A 16,584-nucleotide genomic window follows, 5' to 3' on the forward strand; every position below is an offset into this window, starting at 1 on the left:
GTGACTCTGGATTTGAAGGGGCTCCAAAGGCAATTCTGGGCCACACCTCTTTTTATGGCATGTAAAGCTTTTGCCTTGGCAAGAGACACAATGACAGAGAAACTAAGGGCCTACCAAACCAGGAGAGAGCATCTGTGGTGACTGAAGTGAGGAGCAAACCTTTAGGCATCGTTGTAGCAGACTGAGGTCTTGAATTTTGGGAGCATTTTTGGTATCTTTATAAAGTTACATATAAGGACATGTACCTTTGTAAACTGGCAGGAAATACACTCCATGAGTGGAGACCAGGGTGCTTGGCTGAATTCTTGTGTGCACAGTGAAGGAGGAAAAGTAAGGCAGATCATAAATAGTTGAGTTCACATGGCGGCTAGGAACAAAATGGAGTCTTATATGAGTTATGTCTCTATGGCTATGATCAAGCACCATGACCAAGACAACTCATGGGAAAGAAGGTTATTGGGGTAGTTCCAGAGGGATAACATTCACTGTGGCAGCAAGAAGTAGATACGGTAACAGAAGAGCAAGCTTAGAGCTCACATTTTAACTCCAACAGGAAACAGAAGATAAATTGGGGTGTCATGAGTTTTTGAACTCTCTAAGCCCATCCCCAGTGATGTACTTCCCTCAGCAAGGCCATGCCTCTTCAACCTACCAAATACGGCCACCAACTAGGGACCACCTGTTCAGATACTTGAGCCTATAGAGGGCACTCTTATTCAGACCATCACAAAGTCCTAATATGCCTTGTTTGTCTGGAAAGATTTGAGATCATTGTATCCCAACTATTTCTTCTCCTCTTTTAATTGTTGAGTTTCACTAAAGTTGGATGTTTCTTCTCCTGAACTCTTCCCAAGTCAACCATTTCTCTCCCCTCCCCCTCCCCCATCTCCCCTCCCTTTCCCCTCCCTCTGTCCCTCTGTCCCTCCCTTGCCCTTCTCTCCTCTCCTCTGCTAGGCTTTATATCCCTGAGAGGGATGCTTACTTGTCAAACATTGGAACCTGGCAAGCTTCTCACATGTGGGGACCTTTCAGATCTGCTCTTCCTTTAGCTGGACTTTATATCTCTTTTATGTGCAATGCTTGAATATTGTATTCCTGGAGGGCCTTCTCTGACCTCCTGCCTGTACATATTCCCTGGAACCATTTTCCTCTCCCACCTTTGAGCACTGCAATCCCCTGCTTCTTCTCTGCAGATGTTTGTGTATTATGGCTGCCAATATGGTCCGGCCTCTCCACAGCAATGTAGAGTCACCTCTTCCATCCATTCAGACTTTGATGGCCAATGCCTAGCACTTAGTAGGCCCTCATTGGATACTTACACAAACCATTGACTTACTTTTTTTTTTCAACTAACACACTGTCTGGCACAGAGGAAATCCTCGATAAAGGTATATGAAAAGAACCAACACGGTGACATCTATTCGCAGGTATGAACCTCCCACACTGAGGAGACCCGTGACTTTCTGGAAAGGGAAGCAAGACAGCTGGAGGCTGAATAAAATTCGTGGCTAGTGGCAAAGTCCGTTCTCATCAGAATTCCAGCTCAGTTGTTCGGTTCAGATTTTTGGCAAGGGATGCAGATCCTTTTTCAGAAAACGTTGATTGATTGCACAGTTGTGCCCCACTTCATTTGCAAACCTTCATTATCTCTTTTCCCTCTCCTCGCTCTGTCTGCATTTAGAAGGGGCGGGGCTGCGGATAATTCCACAAGGCAATTTTTGTGAATAAACCCACTAACTGGCTGCTTCTTTCAGTCTCCACACAGAATACAAGTGTCTGCTTTAGCTGTGTACTCTGTCTCCGAACCCCCTTGCATTCATTCATTTGATTACTTACTCATTCATCCAGTGAATCAGTTATTCAGTCCTGCTGATGGTGCAGGGTCTATGTGAAGATTTGGTTCTTGTCTGAAGCAAGAATTCTTGACCTGAGAGCTGTGGCTGGCTTTCCCTGGAAGTCTCTATAGTTACATGCACAAAGCTTTATAGTTCAATATTGTGTCTGGGTGAGGATTTGCTTAAGCAGCCTTATTATTCAGAAGGAGATGTTAGAAGCCCCTGAAACCTTTCCCTAAAGGCTTGAGGTCAGCCTTGAATCTACATAACAGGTCAAATTTTCTTAATATAGTTCATGGGAGTGATGTATACCCAAACATATATGTCTGGGCTGCCCTGGTTCCGTCTGATTGTCTTGTGAGTCTGTTGACAGATTCATGTATTCCAAATGGCTTCCATCTCTCTGGTTTCCTTTTAAACTTTACCCAAGCTACCTTGCATCCTACCAAAATTTGCCCCTACCAATCTAACTAATTGCCTCTGTTAATCTAACTTAATCACTTTATGAGAAAGATGGTAGGATACAAGAACTGGTTTTGGCTTCTAGTGGTAGCGGCTATATGTGTTTAGCTAATCGAATTATGTCTGAGGCATTCAGCATCATAAAGCGACCATCAGCGACTGCTGGAACAGGGCATGAGGGAATCCTTCAAAGGAAAACTCACTGGGCAGTTGCTGACACTTGGTGAATTGCTGCTGGCTCTTGGCCCAAGTGTGTGGGAAATGTGTGTGTGTGCTGGTTTGAGGCCCTGATTGCAGTTGGCTCCACAGGGTGTGTGGTGACACTGTGGATATGACATCATGCTTTAGGAAAGGCAGGAGCTGGTGACCACATACACAAAAAAATTCCTCCTTTTCCCATCACATATGGGATAAAGACAGTCAGCCAAAGAGCCTTTAGCTCTGGCCTCTGCTTCCAGTAACGAGGAGAGAAGGCTGAGCACCGCTCATGGGTTGGCTACCATGCTGGGAAATGTTTATTTGTTCACTATTTACTGTGTGCCTTCTGTGCTCTGGGCTTCATTTTAACTGCTAGAGTTTTAATGATACAACCCGAATCCCCTGGCTTATGAAGGTAGGAGCTAGGGAAGGGACAGATATTATGCAAATAAGTTCTAAGGAAATTAAAGTTGGGTGGGGCCCATCCTAAGTCTTCACAATTGCTATAAGAGGCAGTGACTGTTTTGACAGAAGAAGAAATTGAGGTCCATGGAGCCTAATTTCCCAGTAAGACCCAGCTAATTTGGGATAAATAGGATTTAACACTGGATTTGATTAACTCCAGAGCCCAAATCCTTTCTTGTGTGCAAAGCTGCCTCCCAGTAATATGAACCCTCCCAGTGAGCCCCCTCTCCAGGCAGAGGGATAGGCAGCCTCTCGAAAATGAGTCAGACATCCCCCATAAGGGGCCTGAGTATTGCAATGCTGTACCACTCAAGCTTCCGGATGGCGTGGCCGTCTAGTATGTGACTCACTTACGTCACACAGTACCGAGCTGAATGCCATGACGAGAGTACGTGTTCCAGAGAAGACACAGGAAGCAGTAGGGTTGGCTGCTAGCACTGAGTGCACATCGGTCCTTCTGGGTAATGTGTTGTGACTTCTCTGCCACAGTCACCAGTCCCAGGAAGGCTGGGGTGCGTGCCTGCAAATCTCTGATGGTTTGCAGTCCATGGGTGATGTTGCTAAAGAAAAACAACGTGCAGCAGACGAGACGATGAGGCCCAAACCTGTGTGTACAGCAGTTGCCGTTGTGTCTGACTTCAGAAGTTAGACTACTGTAGCTCATCTGTCATTAGACCTCACTCTGGACATTTTTTTCTCCCGCTCTCCCTGCCCCTGTGCTGGCTTCATTTATCTGGTTTCTGCGTTTTGTTCAATTTGCTTGTCAGTCCCCACATGGTGCTCGGGTCACCTGGAGAGTCGGTACCTTCTCATCAGCGTTTCTTTCTTTTTTTTTCTTTCTTTTCTTTTTTTCGGAGCTGGGGACCGAACCCAGGGCCTTGTGCTTGCTAGGCAAGTGCTCTACCACTGAGCTAAATCCCCAACCCCAGCGTTTCTTTTAGTACAATGCCCCAGCAGAGAAGAGAGGCTCAACAAATATTTTTCGTGAGTGTTTTTACCTTTCTTCTAGGAATGGAAATGGAGGCTCGTGTCCCTGAGGTCAATGAAATTAATGTCTTTCGTATTATATGTCTTCATCGGGTTATCATATGGGGATGGTTGGGCTCTGGAAATGGAGCAGAGTGACGTCAAGAGCAGGTGCAGGTGCTGTTACAAGCAGAGCCTTGTGTCTTGTGACCCAGCCTTCCCTGGCCCTACTGCTTTGTGAACTGTTGACACTGATGGCTCCTTTGGCAGAGAAAAAGTTACTCAGGAAGCTGCCAGGCATTGATGGGGCCCAATAGCCAGAGAGAAAAGGAGGGGGAAGAGAGGAAATAGGAGAGAGTGGGAAGGAGGAAGGATGAATGAGTACATGAATGGATGACCAGAAGAGAAAATGTAGACAGGGCAGGAGACATTCCCTTGCTGTTCCCCCAGAAGCAAATAAGCTGCTTCCTGGGGATCTGAGATTTCTTTATCCCCCTTTGTGTGTGCAACCTAGGAAACCCAGAGCTGATGACCATTCGATGAGAGTTGTGAGGGTGTGCCTGACTTACCTTGGAATTTGGAGCAGATGGCACAAAAGTCGTAACATAGAAACCCTGAGATGAGATTGAGTAGAAGAAGGTAGCTGATGGGGCCTCTTTGTTCCACCAGTAATGCAGCTGACGCAGGCTGACTGACCGGTAATGGGTACCACTCTGACTGGGAGGCGAAACCTTCGTCTGTCTGGTGCCCCTGAAGTTAGGAAGGTTGCAGCTGTGAGTAGCTCAGCAGAGGGACTTGTCAGTTTGCAAAATGAGAGAATCCCTGCCCATGGGACAGCACCAAATCTCTGACCACCAACCCCATCCCCACCTCCTACTAACGTGTTAAACTCTCAAGAAAAGTTTCAGTGTATCCATGGAAGGTGCTTCCCTCCCGATGAAGGACAAGCTAATGCTCTGCTCAAATCCCAAAGTCAGAGCATCTTCTTTGCTTTTGGAGAGCTACGGGTCAGAGGACATGTGGTGCCTTCCTGTGAGAGACTCTTGATGATCCTGTCTGCCATACCTGGGAAGAAGAGAAGTTTACACAAGATGAGAGCCTCCTCCAAACTAGATCCTGCTGACTGTCAGTGCAAGCTGAGTACATTCTGTGGGGGTGGCATGTAAGCCTGTAGCTTCCCAACACGAGCATCTGCATCCCTCTGGGAACCGGATCACTGTTGGGTCCTGAATCAGAGGAGTGCCTGCTTCCCAGTGGGCGCAGCCTGTATTTGCTACAGCATCCCCGAGCCAGGATAAATGACTCTGTATCTTCTTTCTGAGTTCTTACGCAAAGGAACTCAAGACTCCTGTCTCCTAAGTCTCTGTCCTGTGGCTCCTGGAGAGGGAGGCAGCCCAATACTTGCTGTATCTCTGGGAATCTACAGGGAGGAACTGTTGGTTGGTTTGTCTGATTTTTAAAATCTTGTATTTATTTTGTAAAGAAAATGAAGAAACTCTCATTTCCTCCATTGAATTTAACCGTTCACTCCAATACAACCAAATACAGGTTTAGGAAGCCAACAAATATACCCAAAAACACTTTGGTTATCCTTGGAGTAGTTCTGGATTAAAATTCTTGATAAGCAGTACCATGCTCGTGTGTGTGTGTGTGTGTGTGTGTGTGTGTGTGTGTGTGTGTGTGTGGTGTGTGTGGTGTGTGTGGGGGGTGTGGGGGTGTGTGTGTGTGATGTGTGTGTGTGGTGTGTGTTTGGGGTGTGTGTGTGTGGTGTGTGTGTGGAGTGTGTGGGTGTGTCTGTGTGTGTGGTGTGTGAGTGGGTGTGTGTGTGGGGTGTGTGTGTGTGTGTGGTGTGTGTGTGTGGTGTGTGGGTGTGTGTGTGGTGTGTGTGTGTGGTGTGTGGGTGTGTGTGTGGTGTGTGTGGAGTGTGTGTGGGGGGTGTGTGTGTGGTGTGTGTGTGGGGTGTGTGTGTGTGGTGTGTGTGTGTGTGGTGTGTGTGTGTGTATGTGTGTGGTGTGTGTGTGGGGGTGTGTGTGGTGTGTGTGTGTGTATGTGTGTGGTGTGTGTGTGGTGTGTGTATGTATGTGTGGTGTGTGTGTGTGTGGTGTGTGTGTGTGGTGTGTGTATTTATGTGTGGTGTGTGTGTGTGTGTGTGGTGTGTGTGTGTGTGTGTGGTGTGTGTGTGTGGTGTGTGGTGTGTCTGTGTGTACGTGTGTGTGTGTTTATTTTAGTTACACATAAAATTATTTTAAAGTAAAAAAGTTAAGTTGGAACGATTGAGTAGTAAGTAAAGTTTATTTTAAAAAATAGTCCTCTTTGAATTTGAATTATTTTGGGAATCTTATGAAGATAAAACCTCTCATGTGCCCTGGCATCTCTTGAGGCACCCATCATGTGCCCTGGCATCTCTTGAGGCACCCATCATGTGCCCTGGCATCACTGAGGCACCCATCATGTGCCCTGGCATCCCTGAGGCACCCATCATGTGCCCTGGCATCCCTGAGGCTCGGCCCAGCTGAGGGTCATGCCCATCTTTTCCTGAGGATATATCCTCCTTAGGCTTTGGTGGTGAAGACTACCCACAGGTGCCATCATTCCAAATACTGCTTAAGCCACTGCCTTAAGAATTCCATTGTCAAAGGAAAGTGTGTGTTCTCCCATCAAATGCTAACCACCCTGTAAGTGACCATGTGAGGACCTTACACGAGTAGTCCACGGAGGAATTCCAAGATCGTTGGGCAAACTCCATTTTATCATCTTGTTAGCTACGGATGCTGCAACATCTACCTGGAATTCTTACCTCCTCCAGTGGAAATGAGAAGTGAGGTGTGGAATAGTGACGATTTTGATGGGAGACTTCCAACTGCAAAGAGGCAGTGGTTTGTGGTGATCAAGTATGCTGAAAGCTGTTAAAGGGAGATAGGGAACATGGCTGCCAGTTCAACTTCTTACTGTGCCATTCTGAAACAGAAAATTGCAACAGTTTTGCAAACATCATAAGAAACTCGTCAGTTCCTAAAGTGAGGAGGAGAAACGTTCTCCTCACAAGCCAGCCCTGTTGACGTGGTGCTGTGATACTTGAAGCAAAACCTGCAAGGATTTTTGAGAGGAGCAGGCAACATTTCCTTCCTCCCAGTTCAGCAACCCGTTTGTAAGATGAAAACATCCAGGCATAGCATCCCTACTTCTTTCAGTGGATCCAATCCATACTTAAATTTACTCAATGCATTCAAACCATACTTAAATGGTGGGAGAAATTTAAATGTGTTGCATCAGAGAACTTTCCAATTAGCATAAGACTGCTTAAAGTTTCAATTATTTCCTTGGATTAAGTGCCTCCTTTTTTTTTTCTGGATTGGTACTATTCTATAATGTGTAATAAGTTCTAGGATTCAGATTATGAACTTTAAAAGGAATATTAAAATATGAGTTTCAAAATAGGCCCAGAGTGCATTGTTACAGCATATGGGGGGGGGTTATTCTTGTAATTGTTTTTAATTACTTTAGATTTATTTATTTTATTTTATATGCATGAGTGTTTGATCCACATGGACATATGTGAACTTCATTAATGCCTGGTGCCAGTGGAGGCCAGAAGGAGGCATTGGATCCTCTGGAAGTGGACTTGTAGATGATTTTGAGTCGTCACGTAGGTACTGGGAATTGAACCCAGTTCCACTGCAAGAGCAGCAAATCCTCTAAACCACCCAGCCATCTTTCTAGTTCCTTTATTTTATTTTATTTTTATAAGAGTCTCTCTACGTAGCCATGGATAAAATTCATTATGTAGACCAGGGTAGCTGTAAACTCTAAGAACTCTGCCTGCTTCTGCCTCCAAAGTGCTGGGATTAAAGGGTTGTGCTACCATGCCCAGCCCTTGAAATGATTTTTAATTAGGCCCCCAGAAGCCTGATTGACAGTGAAATAGCTATTTTTCTTCTCTGGCCTAGATTTTAAAAGGCAGCAACTAACTTTGGTGAGAGCACTTTGGGAGAACCTTGTATTTGTTTTCAATGTACACCAGAAGAACAACACATCTTCCATGGTGTGCCTGGCCTTCCAATTGCAACTGTAGTCTTGGCGCTGCTGTGAGCTACTCTGATACTGAGCCCTGTTTCAGTGCTGTTTCTCCGATCTGGCAATCTCTGGATATAAGGCGTACTCAGAGCATGTAAGAGCTTAGTTAAATTGGGGAGGTTGTAGACACTGGGCAGAACAGTGTGCCCTTGATTCAAAATTGAGATTTGACCTAATGTTACATGTAGATAGTGGAAATTTCTTGGTAGCCTCACAGAGAAGAAGGGAGGAGGAGGGTTTAGAGAGAACGGGAGAGAGGGGAGGGAAGAATAGGGAGAAAGGGGAGAGGGAGGGAGGGAGGGAGAAAGAGATTTGTACATTATAAACTAATATGGCCCCTGAGAAAGATTTCTGACTTCCCTGGCCCTACTGTGAGGGATCCTAATTGAGGTACTAAAGGAAAATCTCTTTTTGTTCCACTGGTAGCCATGGAAAGACTCCTTAGCATTCTATCCTCTACTCTCCTCCAGTGCCCCACTGTCAAGTCCCAGTACTGCAGCTCAGGGAGCAAGCTCTGGAGATGCCATTAAGCTTGTCCTTTGGACCTCCCGTCCCCCAAACTCAGTGTGGGACCGAGATTACTCCATGCCGTGGGAGGTGACCACACCTTTTCTCTGGGTGGAGGGGTCCATTCTTGGGATGTCACCAGTAGACTTAAGGGCAGCATTGGCCTTGGGTGTTGGGAAATGGGGTGGGATTAACTTTGAATGAGCTTCTTGTCAGCCACTCCTTACTTTCCCATGTGTCATACTCCTCACTGTGGAAGACCTTTCTCTTTTCTCCAGTGAACCCTTCCTTCGGCAGCAGCCTTTCTGCGGCTCCCAGCCTGTGGTTGCCCCTTGCATTGTGAACGGTGCTGGTAGGGGCTCTGCATGTAGAGGGATAGGAAGGGAAAGGGCAGAGCAGGCCTCAAGGCAACCAGAGCCCATGACTTCCCTCCTTTCATTACGTGTGTCTACTGAGCTGTCCTGTTTCTACTTCTAATGGATGCTTCCATGGCAAGTTGACCTTTTGGCTGAATAGGTCAAACTCCCACTGAGTGCTAATCCCCAGCCCCCCCTCCCCACCTTGTCCCTGGAGGCATGGAGCACCAGTTCAGAATAGGACTGGGTGTTGGGGGTGCATTTTTGAAAGAGGAGTGTATTTTATTGCACAGAATTAATTCTTGGAGACCACCATGAGTGGTTACAATGGGGTCTAGAGTAGAATATTTTGGCTGACATTGTTGAGGTACAACGTTTTTAAGCTTGGGTTTAAATGGTGGTTTCCTTGGATGTCTTCTGTCTTCTAATGAGGGCTAGGACAACTTCTCATATCATTGTGGATTTCTGAAACATAAGATCAGGATTCCTATGCTGATGTCTTTGAAACAATTAATGTTTTCCCCCTGCACATTTTTTTTCATTTAAAAAATCTCTAAGACTCTGGGTGCTTCCTTTTTAGCCTCTTTAAAATATGAGATGATGGTGCTTTTTAAGGATAATTTCATGCTGGGCCTAGTCTTAAATTTCTGAAGATTTTCTTGTGTTTGTTTACTGATTCCCAACACCAGTCACCACTTCCTGGCTAGAGATTTTTCAACACCAAATGGGCACTTAGCAAATGTTGAATGGAGTTTTAAGTTGAGTTATATGATGTACTTGCTTTCTTTTAACAGTTTATATGTGCTGTTCAAATTATTCATCGCTCGTTTCTGTCAGTGTGTTAGTGGCAATTGTCACAGACAATGGAAAGTATTCTCCATTTATTTAGTAATGTCCTGCTTATGGGTGTGTTTATTAATTTAGTGCTCTTTTGATTTTGAAAGTAGTCACTTATTAAATAAAGTGATAAATGAAATATATCAGCAGGTGAAATGGAAAAGAAAAAACAAACAAACAAAACAACCAACCTAGTGCTTTGGCACTGTTGTTGGGGGCCTACCAAACAAACTTGGAAAGTGTAACCTTTTAGAACAGAGAAGTCAGAGACATATTCATAAAGCAGGTCACTATGCTGAAGACAGCAGACCTCACAGAGGTCATGCCCTTCAGCTCTTCTGGGCGTCAATGATACTTTGTGAACTTGGTGAGATTAATGCAGAGAAACACAATAGCTGTTTCCATTGTTCCACTGTCACAAGTCCACCAATTCTCACACTGCAGAGTACCAAAGGAGAAGTGCAGGAGAAGTCCATATTTAACATCTATTCAGTTACCGATAATGCCAGAGTTAAAGCAGGGCTCCTACCAGGGGCGTAATGGGCTCCTGTTTAACATATTTATGTTGGTTGTAAAATTAGGCGCTGTCATTACAGCCCCACATCACCTGCATAAGTGCAAAACAGATAAATCAAGAGAAGTTCCAGCATCATAAAAACGCCATGGAGTAGAATAGCATGAAAACACTTACAGGATACTGGTATATTACGCTAGTGGGATGCATGCTGAGGTGTCCCGAGGATTTGGAGAACAAAGAATAACTGTTTGGGTCAAAGGCAGGGATGGAGACCAGGGGAAGAGGTCTGTCTGTTTGTAGGGTAACCTGAGCACCCGTGAAGGAAGAGGAAAAGAAAGGCCAGCAGAAGCCAGGCTTGCATCATCCCAGGGTTAGTCAAGACAACAGTTTCTGAGCTTGTAGGCACATTTGACCTGCCATCAGTGGTTGCTAGAGCCTGTCTTGTGGGCCTTCTAGTAAATAAAAGCTTCCTTATGTTCCCTGGGAGGCTGGAGGTCTCTCTAAAGTTAGTGGCTGTAGCACTTTCAGTCACACCTTACTGAGTCGTTCATGGAATAGTTTGTCGCCGAAAGTTCAGTACTCATCCTTCCTAAAACGACATGCGGCTATTTATTTTGAGCCTTGTAATTGAAAATCTCCCCAAATTCTGAGCTATTAATAAATTCTGGATCCTAATTACTGCCTCAAAAAAGGGAGTGGACATTTTAGAAGTTTTTCAGCTCTCCTCTTCTCCCTCCTAAACGCCACCCATCCCCATAATCTTTGGGGGGGAAAAAGGCTGCAGATTTTATTCATGCAGGATCATTCACACCAAGCTACCATAATGTGCAATTAACACTGTAGAAACTGAAAACAGTATTCAGCAAGACAGCTGCATTATCAAAAATGCCAAAGGAGTTTTGAAGGGAGTAATGTGCAAGTTAGAATAGAAAATTAATCAGAGGCACATGCACACACACACACACACACACACACACACACACACACACAGCATTACTGCCTAAATATATTTAAATATGAAAAATTAAATCCTATGTCTGCACCTATGATAAAGATTAATCTCAGCAGAGAAATGGGTTTTTTTCTTTCATTTGAAAATTATTAATTACATGTTGTACCTCTGAAGCAAACAGGGGCATAGGGCTGGAATTCCAGCTGGAATATTTCTTAATAATCATCACTCTTCAATTATAGTTTATACACATCCCTTTTTCTCTTGCAGCCACAGTGGCACTTGGCATCAGGCTATCTTCACAGTACCTTTTAGATACCTCCTTTCATGGATAAGAGTAGGTTTCCCATGTCTACACAGCACAATAAGCATGTGCTATGTATTGGTGTTGCAACCCTACTTGGCTCTCGGTAGGAGTGATTAATGAGGTCACCAAAATAAAGTAGCATTCCTCTGGTACTGTTTTACAGGACTGTCTTGTCCACTAGCTGAATGTGGGTTTAGCTGTGAGGAAACCAAGGCTTTTGATGTTGTTTCCAACCTAAATGGTGGTGAAGAAGCAGAAAGACATGGAGAAGCTTTCTTGTCAGAAATGTAGAAAAGCCCCTCGAACATGTCCTATCTCAAGTCTCTGTAAAACAGACAGGTGTCATGGCTCTCACTGAAGACCAGCAGTCGTACTGTAGCTGTTGGTTTCAAGCAGACGCCTAGAGAACTGTCTTCCTGTGGTTTGTTGGCTCTTCTGGACTTCAATAGAGAGTGACTATTCCATTTGGAAGAAACAACCCCTTGTTGTGTCTGGTTTGACAGCCTCAGTTATGACTGATTCTTAGGAACAGCAGAGTACTGGGGAAAGTACTGGGAATGACCTAATAACTTAAAAAAAACAGACAGGTGTATACGACACTCTAGAACTTAGAAGAAAGAATAGACAGCCCACAGGCCATCAAACTGGCACTGCACCTTGGGAGTACTGGGAAGAAAGGACCCTCAATTCTGGATTCCATCCACACTGTGTCTGAAGTGCACTTTAGTTTTGAGGTCTCCATTAGTGACAGGTACCAGAGAGTTGATGCTCAGGTAGGAGAACAGTGATGGTTGGCATCTTGAGACCACAAGCAGTCACTGATGGAGGCACACAGTGATCAAGGTCCATCTACACTGCTCACTGGATGTATAGAATAGTCACATGGGTACTCAGAGATATGGAAGCCACTCTTCATGACACCTGACAGCAGTGCCAAAGCTCCTTAATGAGAATCTGTCATCTGACACTCTTGTAACTCTAAATTGTGATGAACTTACACATTAGAAAACACTAGTTGTGTCCTGCTTGGGTTTTTAGGAGTTTATCTTGCTCTGGCAGTGGTGGTGGGGTGGGACTTTCGCTCTAGGTGCTTAAAATAATGTTAAGATTTAGAGAAAAACTGTACTCATTTGTTCTAAAGGAGTAGGAATGTTTGTGTGTGGTTTTGTTTTGTTTTTTTTAATTTCGGTATAAGAAAAACTATGTAAAAGGTAAAATTTTAAATCTGGAGGGTTTTTCTTTTGGCAGGGGTGTTTGCTTATTTAGTTTTTTTTATTTTTTAAAGTTTATATAGATGTTCTTATTCAGCTGAAACTTAACGTTCAAACAACTCAGAACCCAAACTGACAGCGACCAGAGTTTCTTTCAGAACTCATTGGTGCTATGCAGAGTGCTAATGTAAATGGGGAGAGATTGAAGCTTTGAGGCCAGAGCTCCAACTAAATTATTTTTTTCTTTTCTCTCTCTCTCTCTTTTCTTTCAAGTTATAGGTGCACAACGAAGGCGGAGCCCGAGTGCACTGGCCATTGAAGTATTTGAAGCACATTTGGGAAGCCACATTTTGCAGGTACCTTTAAAAAGTCTTTCTTCCGCCTTATCCTATTTGTAACCTTCTCATACAAGCTTTTAGTTTCAGATATGTATTTGATTATCGTTATTTTTTCTTGGAATTCACATATCCTTATGAAATTTTTTTCTGTCTTTTCCTTTTTAGAAAGCCATTCCTTGAGGGAAAATTAATGAGAAAGGGAGGGCAAGTATTACCTGTGCTGTAATAATTTAGATGAGTTGCACGTCGTCGATGCACAGTGTATATAACAGGCTGTTGCTGGAGTGGTCACGTGTGTGCCGTGTTTGCAAGTGAATATGTTCGTGTCCTCTGAGCTACACACTGCTTACCAAAGAGCAGGGTTTTGTTGTGCAAGTACCGTGGCGTTGTGTGTGTCGCCAAACTTCAGTTCTCTGCTTGAGTTTGTATTTGTTAAATGCTTTCAGTCCTGCTGTTTGCCTCCTCAAATGAGAGAGCGAGTCAGTGTGAATGTTTAAGCCTATATTTAAGTAAAGGACTCTGCCAGTATATTTCATGATAAATAGATGGGAAAGGTCCTGGATGAGGCTGCAGTTCTCCAGCACCAGAGACAGTTCGTCTCTGGATCAGCACCTCATTTAATCATCTCACTATAACCTTAAGATTATCCTGTGTGTTTACTGTTTCCACCTTCTTCAGTGGACCACTGGTCTACACTGAGAGGGTGTGGTGATGCTTTCTATATTCTTATCCATTCAGAGCTAAGCAAATGAATAGTCCAAAAGATACCCCTAAGTAGGATTGGATCTAGCATGTAATCCCCTAAATCTTGTGTACTGGGAATACATTCTGAATTTGTCCTTGGAGAAAATCAGCTCTTGGTGCAGTCCCTCTTTTAGTGCTTGAGTCCCTTTACTAGTAGCTTGAGAATCCTCGCCCTACCCTACGCCCCAACATGCATGTCTTCAAAGGAAGAGCTATCTACCTGCTGGTCAAGTAAAGAAATGTGTTCTTTTCATTATCCTCCTGTCAGGGTTTTATTGTGTGAGAAATCATAGTTCACAACTGAGAGTATAAGGCACTGAGATGTCTTGACTTGGTTTCTAGTCTGTCTCTGATTTTCTTTTCTATCTGCTATTACTTCAGATGAAGTGTTTCTTGATCCATCATGAAGGATGTTGCAAAAAGAACAACACTTGAGTTACCTTTACAGTAACTGCAGATTTGTTTAAGGATGCAGAACGGATCCCATTTCTCTTTAGACCTTCTGATTTTATCTTTTTTCTTCCCTGCACTTACTTCATTCAGCATCAGGAACTCTATTAGATATTCCATATAGACTGTAACAGATACATTATTGGCTTCTTATGTGACACAGGACTATGACTGAATAGATCCTGACACATTCAGTCCTGCACTTAGTCAAAAAGAGGATAATCAGACTATTACCCTAGATTATTATTTTCTCAGTTCAGAGTACTTTGGGAGTGTGAGTTAGGAGTTGCAATAATTTAGAACTGATAAAAATATGATTTTAAACTTACTGTAATTTGGTATGGACATATCATATAGGGTGGCTATCACAAATATCTGCTCAACATCATGCTTTACTTAGAGAACGGAGCTTTTAAAAGGAGACTATTGGCTTCTCAGTGTGTTTGGTTGGTGTACATTGTCCTTAGACTCCATGCTGTAAGAGAAGCCTCTATATCTGGGTATCACTCGGGGAAGACTGAGCAGACTTAGAAATTGTGTTACATGAAGAACAGTGAAGAACCCAGAGAAATTGTTTGGGGAACACATATCGTGAAAGGGATGGTAATGCCCATTCTACACATTGGAAGAACTCAGTAAAGCAAACTACACTGATTTTAGTTCTCAGAGTACAGAAAAAAAGAAAGAAAGAAAAAGGAATGAGCACAGATTAAAGAAAACACCAATCACCAACCATAGAGATCCAACATACATTGGAGCACATGTGAGTTTTTTGGAGCCTATTGTCTTTAAGGAAATATGTTGGTGGCTTGGTAAATGTTTTCACAAAAGCAAGATACTGGAGTAAAGGTTAGTTATAGAATTTTGAAATTGCCTTAAGATATTAGAACTTCTTATATCATTTCACTGTAACACAGTGATTGCGGAGTGGAAGAATGATACAGTGCTCTATGTAACAGACCTTTACTGTGCTAAACTTAAGAATAGTTGTAGCAAGAAGAGCCTTTGCCAAGCTCTCTTTAGTTCTCTGTCTAACTAACAAGGGAAGCCTACAGTACACAGACTGATGTTGGTACCACAAACAACAAAATATCAGTGTTGCAAAAGCATAAGTTGACTTCGTACATTTTGTCTTAAAAAGATCTCTGATAGACTGAAGGATTGATGGAGTCTGGAGAGAAATTTTCCTTTCCTTTCTTATCCTTCCATCCCATGCAAAAAAAAAAAAACTCTTGATAATAAATGCCTGTCATTGAGATTATAGGCATAACCTCAGACCTTATGATTGATAGTAATACCAGCCTACCTGACTTTCAAATAGTGAGTAGGAAAACAAAATTCACTACATTGGGCTACTGTCTATAATTAGCTTACATTCATTTAAAGAAGAGAAATAGGAAGCGTCTTAAAATTGGATATGTAAGAGCTGTTGAGTATGGTAGGAATCTGAACTCTCCAAGCTCTACTTGGCTCATATGACGTCAAGATGGAATCTCAAAGCTGTTGATAAATGAGTAGTTTCTTAGCAGAGACAGTGGAATAATATTCCAATCAGATCGCAAAGAGATGCAGACAAATAACTATAGGGCTTATTGGAGTATGTAATGATGCGTGATGTTGTTTGGTATTGATGTTGGTTATAGTAGTTCACGTGGACAGGAAGGACTACAAACCACGTGTTACAGGCCTGCTGGGCTAACTTAGGAAGTGCAGGTTCCACTCTCCAAATAGTGATGATCCTGTGGGAAAGATTTACATGCAAGAAGGAACAAGGAATGGTTTGGATTCATCCAAACATGGTATCTAGTAGCTTGTCAGTTGTGAGAACCTAATGTTAGTAGGCCAAGACAGAAAATGAAGATGTCTTTGAGGTAGAGTCCCGGGGAGCAAGAAGAACACATAGAACTAGACAGTCACCAGCACATGGATGTCATGGAGCGATAAAAGTGACAGGGTTAATAACAACCATAGACCCTATGAGTTAAGGTAAGATCCTATCCCTTAGAGATTTTTGAAAGACATATCCTGTCCAAAAGCAGAACTGACACAAGGTAAGAAGGTGAAATTGCAGGCATGGCCTTAGGGTAAGTACTATGAAGGCGGGGGTGAAATGGGATTGAGAATTCCAAATACTGGATCATAGATGGCTGATACCTATGTGGAGGAATGGAAGACCCGCAGGAGGGATCTGCAGGAAGACAGAGGTTAAGGAAAAGCATCCCTGGGACATGCGGTCTGTCAGTTTCTAACAGGCACGAGGTGACAAAGGAGGAAGAAGCCACAGGATTTGATTTTGTGCAGGAAAGGATGTCTAGTAACCTCCTGGTAGATGAAAGTCCTTCAGTAAGGCAAACACTCGGTGATT

At 43.5% G+C, this 16,584-nt stretch overlaps 1 protein-coding gene and 1 non-coding gene across 17 annotated transcripts in view; both read left to right on the forward strand.

Moving 5' to 3' along the window:
- The window catches only part of Npas3 (neuronal PAS domain protein 3), an 825,122-nt gene that overhangs the window by 375,418 nt on the left and 433,120 nt on the right, over positions 1-16,584 (forward strand). For 10 of the 16 annotated variants that reach the window (XM_039078152.2, XM_039078154.2, XM_039078160.2 and 7 more), the window contains one exon: positions 12,961-13,043. In XM_039078152.2, coding sequence (XP_038934080.1) covers positions 12,961-13,043 — 83 coding nt within the window. The remainder of the gene's footprint in view (positions 1-12,960; positions 13,044-16,584) is intronic. The other 6 variants (XM_039078153.2, XM_039078155.2, XM_039078157.2 and 3 more) reach the window with 1 other exon arrangement.
- Positions 11,821-11,956, forward strand: LOC120093424 (small nucleolar RNA SNORA2/SNORA34 family). Its single transcript, XR_005486485.1, has one exon. It is a non-coding gene; the product is annotated as a small nucleolar RNA SNORA2/SNORA34 family (small nucleolar RNA).

This window comes from Rattus norvegicus, chromosome 6, assembly GCF_036323735.1.
Source record: "Rattus norvegicus strain BN/NHsdMcwi chromosome 6, GRCr8, whole genome shotgun sequence".
NCBI lineage: Eukaryota > Metazoa > Chordata > Mammalia > Rodentia > Muridae > Rattus > Rattus norvegicus.